The sequence below is a fragment of the Mustelus asterias genome, chromosome 2 (genome assembly GCF_964213995.1).
Source record: "Mustelus asterias chromosome 2, sMusAst1.hap1.1, whole genome shotgun sequence".
NCBI lineage: Eukaryota > Metazoa > Chordata > Chondrichthyes > Carcharhiniformes > Triakidae > Mustelus > Mustelus asterias.
The window spans coordinates 89151413-89167269 of NC_135802.1; the positions used below are offsets into that span (position 1 = coordinate 89151413).

Consider the following 15857-nt stretch of genomic DNA (forward strand, 5'->3'; position numbering starts at 1 on the left):
CAGTCCAGCGAGTATGCATTGATTTACTGAAAGAGCACCCCCCACCCTATACCTGTAACCCTGCGCATTTATTATTGCTAATCCACCTAACCTGCACATTTTTGGACAACAAGGGGCAACACTGTATGGACAATCCACCTAATCTGCACATCTTAGGACTGTGGGAGGAAGCCAGAACATCCGGGGGAAACCCACATAGACACAGGGAGAACATTCAAACTCCACACAGTCATCGAAGACCAGAATTGGACCTGGGTCCCTGGCGCTGTGAGGCAGCAGTGTGCCACCGTGTCCCCCTGACCATTGCCCTACAACCAATTCATTTTTACACTTTGCTGTGCCCTTTCCTGTGAAGTTATTTGTCCCACAATGCCATGGATGTGTTCTGGATTGCACTCTTCCAAAGTTGTCAACCTCACTGGATATTCAGCACTGCAAGCCAATTTACCTGTGCCATGCTCCCTGAGAATTCCTGCACTGCAGGATGGTCATCCACTTACAATGCTCCTGAACTTTCCGTGGGCTGCATGGCCATCTCATGGAACAAGTGATCCTAACTTTGTGAACTTGTTGTTTGATAGCCAACATGAGTCGCAGAGACTAGGTCTGAACTGTTCACCTTTTAAATTTACTTAACAAGCAGTGTGTGATTGCGTGTTTCAGAGGACAAAAATTATTTTTAAGTAAAACATGGAGGTAATTTCCTAATCCAGGCTTCCACTGGTGAGCACCACTCATGGAGTGTAGCTCAGGAAATTGAGTCACAAACTGCAATTAGAATGAACAGCTGAAATATTATGGGGTGCCCAGCAGCCTTCCCTAGGTACACATTCAGTAAGTGTCACTGCCCAACGGAATTGCCAAATCACAGAAACACCCTTGTAGTGAAACGTAATTTTCAATCTTACAATGCTCAAATTCCCACAACACCTGTCCAGTGCACTAGTGTGAACAAGATAGTTTCCCACACCCTACACTGCTCTGAAATCTTTTTGTTACTTTCTTGAGTCTTAGGACACGAGTCCTTTTTAAAAGCCTGTAAACCTCTGTGACTCTCTATGACTCTAAATAGCAAAGGTTAGATAATGGTGTGTGCCAATTTTTGGCTGTGGGTGAGTGGGGCTTAAAATAAAAGACCTGCCCATGTTGGTCCTACTGAGGTGTGCAGCACACAAATTTGGCGCTACCATACCATTTCCATGTAGGTCCAAGCATCTGCCACACTGCAGGCTGCCTCTGTGCTCAGGAGGCAGCCATACAGCATTGCTTATCTCACATGGTGTAATCAACTTAAAGACTGTCTGTCCCTCTTAAAGGGAAGTTGCTGTCAACCACAGGATGCTGTTGCTGAGTACAATTGATGCAATTCTGTGCAAGGAAATGGAACAACAAAGTATAGGTGGGACTCACATATCACATCCACATACTCTACTTCACCCTCACATGCCTACCAATGTTGCCAGCCTTATACTTACCTCACATTACCTCCACTTGTCTCCAGCTATTCAGTGATAAGTATTCAATGATGAACAGGCATTTCACCCAAACACGGTGCAACACAGTCAATGACATTCTTCCCTCCTCTTGAAGGACAAGGTGTCCCACAGTAGATAGGAGCAGAGTGCAATCAAGGAGAGATCAGAATGTCTGCACTTCCTGAGCCGTGTGGAGGACAATTCTCCACATCACAGGGTGAGCTGTAACAGAGCATGAGCATCTGGCAGCACCAAGAATATGGAGGATGACAATATGTTCCAGCATCATGCCCCTTCTCAACTCCTAGTTCACCCACATCCTGTGCTCTGGTATGGTGAACAAGCTGCAAGTGATGTGACCATGAACATCTCGCTTTCCATGCCCACTTCCCTTTTCCCAACGTTCCCCTTCTGATTTTCTACTTTCAGACATCCAGACATCCTGCCTGCACAACCATAGCAGTCCTCGGAAGAGGAAAGAGAGCAACATTAACCAACTGATGAAGAGGCCCAATCACTTGTTTCGACACTTGCAGCCACCAGCTCAGATGCCTGCACTGCACTTAAAGGTTAATACAGAGTTAGGAACGGCATGAGGTGAGTTACCGGGCATGAGTGTGCTACAGCCACATCGGGATAATGGATGGTTTGTGCACCAGATCAACGCAAGGGGGCAGTGGCAGATAAGTTCTGCTGCAGGGAACTCAGATGAGGACCTCCATGGGGTAGCATGCAGGAGAGCACTGCTTAGGTACGCACCCTGAAATCCTGCATTGGCTGGCCTGCCAGTCAGCCTCCTGTCATTGTCAAGGAGCACAGGTAGATCCAGTAAGAAATTGGCAGAGGGCATCATGCAGAGTTTCTCTTCTCTGCAGCCTCTGCTCCAGTTGTAGTGCCTCTGCTATTGCAAATGCAGAGGCACTACAACTGCAGACATACCTGTCACGGCCTACGTACAGTAAGAAGTCTCACAACACCAGGTTAAAGTCCAACAGGTTTATTTGGCAGCACAGCTTTCGGAGCACTGCCCCTTCATCAGGTGGGTCAGTGCTCCGAAAGGTGGGGCAGTGCTCCGAAAGCTTGTGCTGCCAAATAAACCCGTTGGACTTTAACCTGGTGTTGTGAGGCTTCTTACTGTGCTTACCCCAGTCCAACGCCGGCATCTCCACATCACGGCCTATGTGGGCAGCAAATACTCTGCCTTCCCTGTGAGGATGTAACAACACTTCCTGCCAAATGTGCCCCAAATATCATACACATGTGTCTAACATCCTTAACCCACTACACCGTTGTTTTGCAGTTCTTCAGGAAATCCAACAAATCAGGCAGGTTTCGACAGGGAATACAGCAAATGTTAATTTATGTACCTACCACAGTCACAACCACAGGATACAAAGCTGACAGTTTTGCCTTTTCAATTGATTCCACCAGTTGCACAATTTCCTGAGGTAAATCAAAGTTGTTGATCTGTTCAAGACAAGAAACAATACACTGAAGAGAAGGGAAACATGTCAAGAGCAATACAGGAGGTAAAATATAACATTTAGAGGGATCTAGCAGCATTACATGGATTTACATCGATTGCAAGGGGAGGCAGTTCACAGACTGCTACCTATGTGGCTTGATTCTTCAATGATATCAGTGGAAAACACCTGGTGTGCTGTGAATGGCTCACTGTGCTGCCTGGCTCAGTGAATCGACATTAATCCACACTAGGAGCAGCACTACGAAGCAGCACTATGCAAACAAATGTCTGCTCCATTGCTTTCTGATGAACATACATGAAAATATTAAAATACTGAAAATGCTGAGATAATATCTTATTCCAGATTAACTGAAAACAGCAGAAGTGTAGTTGTCATCTGCATTAATTTCACGGATAATTACAGGCTAGACATTTGAACTCTTGCTCCAGCTAATTGAGGTATTACAGTGACATGTGTACACAACTGTAGGGAGCCCTCCTCAGCTGGGTAGAACTTTTGCCCACACCTAATTCCACCTCCGTTCCCACAGCCAAGAGGTCTGCAATCTTTTAAATTCTCATGGGCCCCGCTTTCACCAGGACCAACAGCAGTAACTTGTATTTATAAAACACCGTGAATGAAATATTAAAGTCCCAAAGCAATGTGAAGCAAATATCTGACAATGAGCCACATAAACACATAGAACACTTTCAGGGGTGCTGACCAAAGGATTGGTAAAAAAGGCATATTTTAATGAGTGTCTTAAACAAAGAAAGAAAGGTAGAGAGTGGAGAGAATTAGAGGGAGTACCAGCGCTTATTGTCTGTGCAGTAAAATTTATCAACGCAGCTGTAAATAAAAGTGGCTGATTTAATGGCAACGCCTCGACCAGTCAACTAGCTACCCAATCAGCAACCTTTTCTCCTCTAGTATAAAAGATGATTGTTTGAAATTTGGCATTCTTGTGCTTATCCTGATGAGTTCAAGATGAAAAACTTTGGCAACACGTCTCTCTTTTCAGCAATAAGAAATCCAGATTACAAGTTCACAATAAATGGAAGCAAGTCAGAACACGTCAATCAGTTCAACCATCTAAGAAGCACTGTAACATCTGATGTCAAAAGCAATACTGAAATCCAAAAAATGGATTAAACAAGCCAAAAGAGTTTTTACATTGGACAACATTCTTGGAAGTGTCAGTTTGAGTCTTGAAATGAGAGTCCATGTGCTAAAATATTTATCTGGTCAGCAATGAATTGTGAATGTGAAGCTTGAGAATGAGAAGGAAACGAAAATCAAAAATGTGATGCTTAAAAAGGACCCTAAGGATAAACTGGGTGGAGAAAAGAACTAATGAAGAGGTACAGTACAAGCCAGAAGAATGAGAGAACTCATAAATAACAGCAAAAGAAGACAAATGCACTTCTTCAGCAGATTTTTCTTGCAGAAGGGTTGGAGTGTCTAATCATCACCAGAAGGATTAATAGAAGAACTCATGAACAAGGAACAAAGAACAAAGAACAATACAGCACAGGAACAGATCCTTCGGCCCTCCAAGCCCGCGCCGCTCCCAGGTCCCAACTAGACCATTCTTTTGTATCCCTCCATTCCCACTCCGTTCATGTGGCTATCTAGATAAGTCTTAAACGTTCCCAGTGTGTCCGCCTCCACCACCTTGTCCGGCAGCGCATTCCAGGCCCCCACCATCCTCTGTGTAAAATACGTCCTTCTGATATCCGTGTTAAACCTCCCCCAGCTCACCTTGAACCTATGACCCCTCGTGAACGTCACCACCAACCTGGGAAAAAGCTTCCCACCGTTCACCCTATCTATGCCTTTCATAATTTTATGCACCTCTATTAGGTCACCCCTCATCCTCCGTCTTTCCAGTGAGAACAACCCCAGTTTCCCCAATCTCTCCTCATAACTAAGCCCTTCCATACCAGGCAGCATCCTGGTAAACTTCCTCTGCACTCTCTCTAAAGCCTCCACGTCCTTCTGGTAGTGTGGCGACCAGAACTGGGCGCAGTATTCCAAATGCGGCCGAACCAACGCTCTATACAACCGCAACATCAGACCCCAACTTTTATACTCTATGCCCCGTCCTATAAAGGCAAGCATGCCATATGCCTTCTTCACCACCTTCTCCACCTGTGACGTCACCTTCAAGGATCTGTGGACTTGCACACTCAGGTCCCTCTGCGTATCTACACCCTTTATGGTTCTGCCATTTATCGTATAGCTCCCCCCTACGTTAGTTCTACCAAAATGCATCACTTCACATTTATCTGGATTGAACTCCATCTGCCATTTCTTTGCCCAAATTTCCAGCCTATCTATATCCTTCTGTAGCCTCTGACAATGTTCCTCACTATCTGCTGATTACCCCAGTTACACCTTCTTCCAGATCGTTTATATAAATCACAAACAGCAGAGGTCCCAATACAGAGCCCTGCGGAACACCACTAGTCACAGGCATCCAGCCGGAAAAAGACCCTTCCACTACCACCCTCTGTCTTCTGTTTAAAACTTTGAGATATGGTAGAGCTCATCTATACCATAGACTTTTCTGTTCACACTGCATGAGCTCTCAATACCTCAGGGAACACTGACAGATGACCACGTATCTCCCTCTGCAGTAGCAAACCAAACTGTGACTCATGAGGCCATTACTCAGTGCCGAGCGAAGCATCACTACAACTGTCCTCCCTCCTCTGAGGGGTCTGTCTGCTCACGGATGCCTCTGCCACAGACACATAGGAAAGTAAGACTTAGGTGCAGGAGTTGACCATTTGGCCCCTCAAGTCTGATCCACAATTCAGTAAAATCATGGCTGATCTGATCATGGTCTCAGCCCCATTTTCCTGTCTGTTCCCCATAACCTTTGAGTCCTTTGTCTATCATAAATCTGTAGAACTCCGGCTTGGATAAATTCAATGACCCAGCCTCTACTGATTTCTGGTAAAGACATTTCCACAGACTAACAACCCTCTGAAAGAAAAAAATTCTCCTCATCTCCATTAAAAGGGAGACCTCTTAATCGTAAACTGTGTCCCCTCATTCTAGACTCCCCCACAGGAGGAAACATCCTCCCGGCTTCTACCCTTTCAAATGTGCTCAGGATCTGACATGTTTAAATCAGTTTGTCTCTAATTCTTCTAAACTCCAATGGGTATAGGCCCAACCTGTTCAACTTTCTTCAAAGGATAAGCCCTTCTTCCCAGGAATGAGTCAACTGAACCTTCTTTGAACTGCTCCTAATGCAGATATATCCTATTTCAAATCCAGAACTGGACACATATTCCAGATGTCCTCTCACCAATGCCCTGTACAGCTGCAGTAAAACTTCCCTACTTTCATATTCCATTCCCCTTGCAATAAACGCCAACATTCCATTTGCTTTCCTAATCATTCGCTGTATCTACATACAAACTTTTGTGATTCATGAACAGGTCAAGTTCTGCAATCTCTCTCTATTTAAATAATATATTGCTTTTCTATTCTTTCTGCCAAAATGGATAAGTTGATCTCTCGATTTTATTTCTGGGTATGATGTGTTACTGTTTCTTGTTAAATAATGAGTGAGAGAGCACCATATTGCAATTATTCACAAGTTATCGTAAAGAATACTCAACACAAAAATACTGTGGCATATCAAATAATCAAATATGGTAATAATAGGAGTCATCTTTTTTTTAGTACTCAAGTTCAGAGGTACCAAAGTCTTGACTAAGACTTTCAGCCATGGATAGACTAAGATGTGAACTGCAGCAGGCAATGCTGCAGAGATGGCAGTATGCAGTTCGTGTGATGAGCATGGTATGGAGTCAGAAGTTCATCTCAGGTGTGGAGAGCACAGAGTGGAAGCCTCTGCCACAAACTCTGTACATTTACTACCTTCTCCACCTCCTCTAGTCGTCAGTACGATCAAACTACCACTCTGTGCTCTCCACACCTGAGATGAACTTCTGACTCCATACCATGCTCATCACACGAACTGCATACTGCCATCTCTGCAGCATTGCCTGCTGCAGTTCACATCTTAGTCTATCCATGGCTGAAAGTCTTAGTCAAGACTTTGGTACCTCTGAACTTGAGTACAAAAAAAATCTCATGGCTGGCCTCACTCCCATCATAAATGTCACACCATTCATATCCTACCCAGCACCGTAATGAACCTGCCATCACCTATGCCTTCATTGACCTATATGGAGAGCCTAAACACGCCAGTAAGCCCAGCTTCACAGAGATCGGGCACTCATTAAAGGGGCACCCTAATCTCAAATTTAAATTGAGGACCCACTTCCTCCCCCCATGGGTATCAGGAACACCGCCCATCTTCCCATCACTGAAGGGAGGTTTACTCACACCCTCATCAACAAAGATTATTGATACTGGGACATTGGGACCTTCTCAATTGGTCCCCCTTCATGTCCTGCTTCATGACCCTCTCTTCATGACCTCCACTTCATGACCCCGCCCCATGACCCCCCTCAGGCTCCACCCCCTCATGCCCCAGCCACCTTGGCACTGTCCCTGGCACCCTGGCAACTGGCAGTGGCCACCTGGCAGTACCAGGGTGGTTCTGACAGATAGGCAATGTTCAGCCATGCACCTAACCACCAGGGGATTCAATTGCCTCTGAGCCCCATCCCTCCTCCAGCGTGGCCAGTATACCTGGGCTCCGTTTGTGTAGGTTAGTACAATTCTCGCTGGCTCCTGCTGCGCACGTGGGTCGGAAAATCCGAGGAGCAGGGAAGAACCAGCTTCGAATGGACTTAGTATATTTACATAGAACATAGAAAACTACAGCACAAAACAGGCCCTTCGGCCCCACAAGTTGTGCTGAACATATCCCTATCTTTTAGGCCTACCTATAACCCTCCATCCTATTAAGTCCCATGTACTCATCCAGGAGTCTCTTAAAAGACCCCATTGAGTTTGCCTCCACCACCACTGATGGCAGCCAATTCCACTCGCCCACCACCCTCTGTGTGAAAAACTTCCCCCGAACATTTCCCCTGTACCTACACCCCAGCACCTTAAACCTGTGTCCTCTCGTAGCAGCCATTTCCACCCTGGGAAAAAGCCTCTGAGATTCCACCCGATCTATGCCTCTCAACATCTTATATACCTCTATTAGGTCTCCTCTCATCCTACGTCTCTCCAAGGAGAAAAGACCGAGCTCCCTCAGCCTATCCTCATAAGGCATGCCACTCAATCCAGGCAACATCCTTATAAATCGCCTCTGCACCCTTTCAATCTTTTCCACATCCTTCCTGTAATGAGGCGACCAGAACTGAGCACAGTACCCCAAGTGGGGTCTGACGAGGGTCTTATATAGCTGCATCATTATCCCCGGACTCCTAAATTCAATCCCTCGATTGATAAAGGCCAGCACACCATACGCCTTCTTAACCACCTCCTCCACCGGCGGGGCCGATTTTAGAGTCCTATGGACCTGGACCCCAATGTCCTTCTGATCCTCCACAGTACTAAGAGTCTTTCCCTTAATATTGTACTCCTTCATCCCATTTGACCTGCCAAAATGGACCACTACGCATTTATCTGGGTTGAAGTCCATCTGCCACTTCTCTGCCCAGTCTTGCATCCTATCTATGTCCCTCTGTAACTTCTGATCTCCCTCCAGACTATCAACAACCCCACCAACCTTCGTGTCGTCAGCAAACTTATCAACCCATCCCTCCACTTCCTCATCCAGGTCATTTATGAAAATGACAAACAGCAACGGTCCCAGAACAGATCCCTGGGACACACCACTGGTGACCGACCTCCACTTAGAAAAAGACCCATCTATACACACTCTCTGCCTCCTTTGGGCAATCATGATGTGGAGATGCCGGCGTTGGACTGGGGTAAACACAGTAAGAAGTTTAACAACACCAGGTTAAAGTCCAACAGGTTTATTTGGTAGCAAAAGCCACACAAGCTTTCGGAGCTGCAAGCCCCTTCTTCAGGTGAGTGGGAATTCTGTTGGTCTTGAGAGCGTGGATGGCGTTACGTTGTGCTTGGGTGATGTTCGGGGCTGTCTTGAACAGAATTCCCACTCACCTGAAGAAGGGGCTTGTAGCTCCGAAAGCTTGTGTGGCTTTTGCTACCAAATAAACCTGTTGGACTTTAACCTGGTGTTGTTAAACTTCTTACTGTCCTTTGGGCAAGCCAGTTCTGAACCCACAGGGCAGCAGCCCCTTGGATCCCATGCCCTCTCACTTTTTCTAGGAGCCTTGCATGGGGGACCTTATCGAATGCCTTGCTAAAATCCATATAAACCACATCTACCACTTTCCCTTCGTCAATGTGTTTAGTCACATTTTCAAAGAACTCCACCAGGCTCGTAAGGCACGATCTGCCTTTGACAAAGCCATGCTGAGCACTCTTGAGCATACTAAACCTCTCCAAATGCTCATAAATCTTGTCCCTCAGGATCTTCTCCATCAACTTACCAACCACTGAGGTTAGACTCACCGGTCGGTAATTTCCTGGGCTATCCCTATTCCCCTTCTTGAAAATAGGAACCACATCCGCAATCCTCCAATCCTCCGGCACCTCTCCCGTCTCCATCAACGACACAAAGATCATCGCCAGAGGCTCTACAATCTCTTCCCTTGTCTCCCACAGTAACCTGGGGTATATCCCATCCGGACACGGCGACTTATCTATCTTGACGCCATTCAAAGATTCCAGCACAACCTCTTTCTTAAAGTGCACATACTCAATCTTTTCAGTCCACCGCAAGCCCGCAGTACATCCACCCATGTCCTTCTCCTCTGTGAAAACTGAGGCAAAATACTCATTAAGCACCTCTGCCATTTCTACTGGTGCCGTACTGATTTTCCCGCCTTCACCTTTTATAGGCTCATTTAAATGCTCATTTAAACATGCTGATCTGGTTCCCACCATTGCTTTCAGTTTGGTCTCATGATCATAACCGATTTTGAGCACGGGCTGGGAGACTGCAGCCAGAGTGAGATTCAGCCAGAGTGAGGGTATCAGGATTGGGCTCACCAAATTGCAGCAAAACGATGGAGGAGGATTTCTTGGAATGTATGAGGGATGGTTTTCTCGACCAATTTGTCAAGGAACCAACTAGAGAGCAGGCCACCCTAGACTGGATATTGTGTCATGAGAGAGGATTAATTAACAACTTTGTGCTGCGAGATCCTTTGGGGAAGAGTGACCATAATATGGTAAAATTCTGCATTAAGATGGAGAGTGATACAGTTAAGTCTGAGATTAGGGTCCTGAACTTGAGGAAAGCTAACTTTGATGGTATGAGATGTGCATTGGCTAAGATTGGCTGGCAAAGGATACTTGACGGGTTGACAGGATAGGCAATGGCAGACATTTAAAGAACACATGGATGAACTTCAACAACTGTACATCCCTGTCTAGCGTAAGAGGCAAATGGGGAAGGTGGCTCATCCATGGCTAACAAGGGAAATCAGGGATAATGTTAAAGCCAAAGAGGAGGCATACAAATTGGCCAGAAAAAGCAGCAAACTGGGAGAAATTTAAAATCCAGTAGAGGTGGACAAAGAGTTTAATTCAGAAGGAGAAAATAGAATACAAGAATAGGCTTGCCCAAAACATAAAAACTGACTGCAAAAGCTTCTGTAGGTATGTGAAGAGAAAAAGACTGGTGAAGACAAATGTAGGTCCCTTACAGTTAGAATCAGGTGAATTCATAATGGGCAACAAAGAGATGGCAGACCAGCTGAACAAATGCTTTGGATCTGTTTTCACTAAGGAGGACACAAATAACCTTCCAGAAATACTAGGGGACAGAAGCTCTGGCATGAAGGAGAAACCAAAAGAAATCCTGATTAGTCAGGAAATTGTATTGGAGAAATTGCTGGGATAAAAACCCGATAAGTCCGTAGGGCTCTGCATCCCAGAGTACTCAAAGAAGTAGCCCGAGAAATAGTAGACGCATTGGTGATCATTTTCCAGCATTCTATAGACTCTGGAAGAGTTCCAATGGATCGGAGGGTAGCTTATGTAACCCCACTTTTTAATAAAGGAGGGAGAGAGAAAACCGGGAATTATAGACCAGTTAGCCTGACATCGGTGGCGGGAAAAATGCTGGAGTCAATTATTAAGGATGCAATAACTGAGCATTCGGAAAGTAGTGATAGGATCGGTCCAAGATAGCATGGATTCACTAAAGGGAAATCGTGCTTGACAAATCTTCCGGAATTTTTTTGAGAATGTGACCAGTACAATGGACAAGGGTGAAACAGTGGATGCTGTGTATCTGGACTTTCAAAAGGCTTTTGACAAGGTCCCACACAAGAGATTAGTGGGCAAAATTAAATTAAAGCTCATAGTATTGGGGGTAATGCATTGATATGAATAAAGAACTGGTCAGCAGACTGGAAGCAGAGAGTGGGAATAAACGGGTCCTTTTCAGAGTGGCAGGCAGTGACTAGTGGGGTACTGCAGGGTTCAGTGCTGGGACCCCAGCTGTTCACAATGTAGATTAATGATTTGGACAAAGAAATTGAATGTAATATCTCCAAATTTGCAGACGACACCAAGCTGGGTGGCAGTGTGTGCTGTGAGGAGGATGCTAAGAGGTTGCAGGGTGAGCTGGACAGGCTGGCTGAGTGGGCAAATACTTGGTAAATGCAATATAATGTGGATAAATATGAGGTTATCCACTTTGGTGGCAAAAACAGTAAGGAAGATTATCTGAATGGTGGGAGTTTAGGAAAATGGGAAGTGCAACGTGACCTGGGTGTCATGGTGGAACAGTCGCTGAAGGTTGGCATGCAGGTACAGCAGGCAGTGAGGAAAGCTATTGGCATGTTGGCCTTCATGGCAAGAGGATTTGAGTATTGGAGTAAAGATGTCTTGTTGCAGTTATACGGGGCCTTCATGAGGCCACATCTTGAGTATTGTGTGCAGTTTTCGTCTCCTAGCCTGAGGAAGGATATCCTTGCTATTGAGAGGGATTAGCAGGGTAAATATGTTGGGTTACGGGAATAGGGCCTGGGTGGGATTGTGGTCGGTGCAGGCTCGATGGGCTGAATGGCCTCCTTCTGCACTGTAGGGATTCTATGATTCTATGAGAGAGTCCAGCGAAGGTTCACCTGATTGATTCCTCGAATGGCAGGACTGACATATGAAGTGAGACTGGATCGACTGGACTTGTACTCACTGGAATTTAGAAGAATGAGAGGGTAGCTCATAGAAACATATAAAATCCTGAAAGGACTGGTTAGTCTAGATGCAGGAAGAATGTTTGCAATGTTGGGGAAGTTCAGAATTAGGGGTCACAGTCTAAGAATAAGGGGTAAGCCATTCAGGAGTGAGATGAGGAAGAACTTCTTCACTCAGAGTTGTGAACCTGTGGAATTCTCTACCACTGAAAGCTGTTGGGGCCAGTTCATTAGATATGTTCAAGAGGAAGCTGGACGTGGCACTTGTGGCTAAAGGGATCAAGGAGTATGGAGAGAAAGCGGGACTGGGATACTGAAAGTGCATGGTCAGCCATGATCATATTGAATGGTGGTGCAGGCTCGAAGGGCCAAATGGCCTACTCCTGCCCCTGTTTTCTATGTTTTTATGTTTCTAATCAATCCAGTATTGGTGATCATGCCTCCAGCTGCCTGGACCTCAAGCTCTGGAATTTTCTCCTGATATGTCCAGCTTTCTTTCCGCCTTGAAGGCATTATTATTCTTTTGGTCTTCTCAAGATAGTCATATCCCAAGCTAATGCTGAAACAACAGAGTTGTAATTGTCTAAAATGCATATTGCAGATCAATCCCTTCTTCACAATAATAAACTGCACACGCTGAGCAATTAATCAAATAATTTTTTTCTGGTAGGGATCTGTCTGGAAGCATTTGCCCAACATAAACAGAGACAGACTGTAGGTTGAAGCTCGCCCCTTCAAAGCAGGCAGGATCTATGTATTTGCTTGATGCTCCAGATAGAGATCCCAATTCTAGCTTTTTAAAAGGTATTGATGGGATATGGGTGTCACTGGCTAGGTCAACATTTATTGTCCATTCCAAATTGCACTTGAGGGAAATTAGGCAAAAAAAGTCGGACATATTAGTGTCAATTAGTGTCAATTAGTAACTAGACACATGGACGAGGGAAGAGCGGTAGATGTAGTTTATATGGATTTCAGCAAGGCGTTTGATAAGGTGCCCCATGCAAGGCTCATTGAGAAAGTGAAGGGGCATGGGATACAAGGGGACATTGCTTTGTGGATTCAGAACTGGCTTGTCCACAGAAGGCAAAGAGTGGTTTGTAGATGGGTCTTTTTCAGCATGGAGGTCGGTCACCAGTGGAGTGCCCCAGGGATCTGTTCTGGGACCCTTGCTCTTTGTGATTTTTATAAATGACCTGGATGAGGAAGTGGAAGGATGGGTTGGCAAGTTTGCTGATGACACAAAGGTTGGTGGGGTTGTGGATAGTGTAGAGGGATGTCAGCAGTTGCAACGAGACATAGATAAGATGCAAGACTGGGCGGAGAAGTGGCAGATGGACTTCATGGTGGTTCATTTTGGCAGGTCGAATAGGATGAAAGAATATAATATTAAGGGTAAGACGCTTGGCAGTTTGGAAGATCAGATGGATCTTGGGGTCCGGGTTCATAGGATGCTCAAAGCAGCGTCGCAGGTGGGGGCTGTGGTTAAGAAGGCGTGTGGAATACTGGCCTTCATCAATAGAGGAATTGAGTTTAGAAATCGGGAGATAATGCTGCAGCTGTATAGGACCCTGGTCAGACCCCACCTGGAGTACTGTGCCCAGTTCTGGTCACCTCATTACAGAAAGGATGTGGAAGCCATAGAAAGGGTGCAGAGGAGATTTACAAGGATGTTGCCTGGAATAGGTGGCATGCCTTATGAGGATAGGTTGAAAGAGCTAGGTCTTTTCTCCTTGGAGAGGCGAAGGATGAGAGGTGACCTGATAGCGATGTATAAGATGTTGAGGGGTATTGATAGAGTGGATTCTCAGAGGCATCTACCCAGGGCTGAAATGGTTGCCACAAGAGGTCACAGGTTTACATAGAACATAGAACATAGAACAGTACAGCACAGAACAGGCCCTTCGGCCCACGATGTTGTGCCGAGCTTAGTAACTAGACACATGGACGAGGGAAGAGCGGTAGATGTAGTTTATATGGATTTCAGCAAGGCGTTTAGGGTGCTGGGGAGTAGGTACAGAGGAGATGTCAGGGGTAAATCTTTCACTCAGAGGGTGGTGGGTGCGTGGAATCGGTTGCCCGTAGTGGTGGAGGAGGCGGATTCGATAGGGTCTTTTAAGAGACTTTTGGATAAGTTCATGGAAGTTAGTAAGATAGAGGGTTCTAGGTAAGCCTAGTAGGTAGGGACATGTTCAGCGCAACTTGTGGGCCGAAGGGCCTGTTTGTGCTGTAGCTTTTCTATGTTCTATGTTCTATGTTCTTGGAGGTTTGATCATGTAACATCCAAGAAATGGTCACATGATATTCAATCATGCAAACATTTGGTCACGTGACAAGCTCCAGAACTGCCCTGTTGAAAGGTTTCATTAAATCTCCACAAACTAAAAGCAATCAACATAAACTGACAAACTGAGCCAGATCAGGACAGTCAAACACTTGTTCTGTACTGAGTTTAGCTTACCTGAACAGACTGGCACAAGGAACACCACAATTGGCCTCAGCACTCTGGGTTATTTCTGATGACCAGTTGTGTCTTCAAAAATTGAGGCCGAGATCACTATTTTTTTATGGATCTTTGGCAGAGGTGATACTGCTTCTCGCTTCCAGCTAGTGCACATGTAAACTGGCAGGCCCAAAGCTGGCTGAAATTGAGCCTTAAGCCTTATTAAGCTAATGTGTCACACCTCCATGGGCAGCTTACTCATTTCAAACAATTTTGGGTCACTTATTAGCGCTGCCTCTCAGTTAAGTGCCAAGAAGGGTGGGGGATAGAGGAGAGATGCAGAAAGACCAGTCATTGTTGTAGAGCCGGGAGGAGCAATTAAACAAAATGGTGGTGGTTATGGTGGTGTCGCTTGCCAAGCCAAATTCCAACTGGACAAACCAAAAGGGAGAGCAGTCCAATTTCTCAAAGGAGTCCAAAGTAGGCCTTAGGCCCCTCATTAGCATGTGAATTAGCCCAAAAGAGATTTTGTCAATCTCCCACATGCCTATACGTTATACAAGGCAAACCTGGCATTAGATATACTTCCTCCCCTCTCAAGGTGTAGGGCACAGCTCTGCTAAATTGGCCATTTTCTGGGCAGCAAATGGGCACAACGATGATCCATTTATATTGCCTCATCTTTCTAATTCTACCAGTGATAGAGGGCCCTTAACCTTCTACAAAATGCTTTGGATACTGATGCCATTCTGCCTGGAAAATGTACAAGCCCACCCAGAGCAATGCTTACATTCTCCTTCCCTTCATTTCTATGTCTGGTTTGAACCCCACTACTTCCTGTAAGGCAAAGAAATAAAATTGGTGCAGAGTCTCATTCAACACCTTCACTCAAAAGAAACAATGTTTTAGACACATGTTTTATGGATGCTGCTGGTCATGGAAGTTCTTCAGCGGTTACAACCATAGACTTTATGTCACCAACCCTTAATGTTCATGAATTTTCCTCTTAACTGGAATTTTGAATAAAGCAAATAATCCGCACAACATCGAATGATAGAATGATTATAGCACAAGTTTCCCATTGTGGATCACTGCAAGAGGAACTGAGCTCGTCCCACTCCATTGCTCTTTCCCCATTGCTGTTTTTTTTCTCTTCAGGTGCTTTATCCAATTCCAGTTTGAAACCCATGATTATATTTGCCTCCACCACACTCAGGTAATGTATTTCGGATCCTAACCACTCAACCGCTGCATAAACATAATTTTCCTCATGTAACTGTTGGTTCATAGA

At 45.4% G+C, this 15857-nt stretch overlaps 1 protein-coding gene across 2 annotated transcripts in view; it reads right to left on the reverse strand.

Annotated features, from left to right (window-relative positions):
* The window catches only part of crppa (CDP-L-ribitol pyrophosphorylase A), a 325901-nt gene that overhangs the window by 183911 nt on the left and 126133 nt on the right, over window positions 1-15857 (reverse strand). The window contains exon 8 of one of the 2 annotated variants that reach the window (XM_078228170.1): window positions 2847-2942. The exons of the other annotated variant lie outside the window; for it this stretch is intronic. Within the exon in view, the coding sequence (XP_078084296.1) occupies window positions 2847-2942 (96 nt within the window). The remainder of the gene's footprint in view (window positions 1-2846; window positions 2943-15857) is intronic. 2 annotated transcript variants of the gene reach the window in all.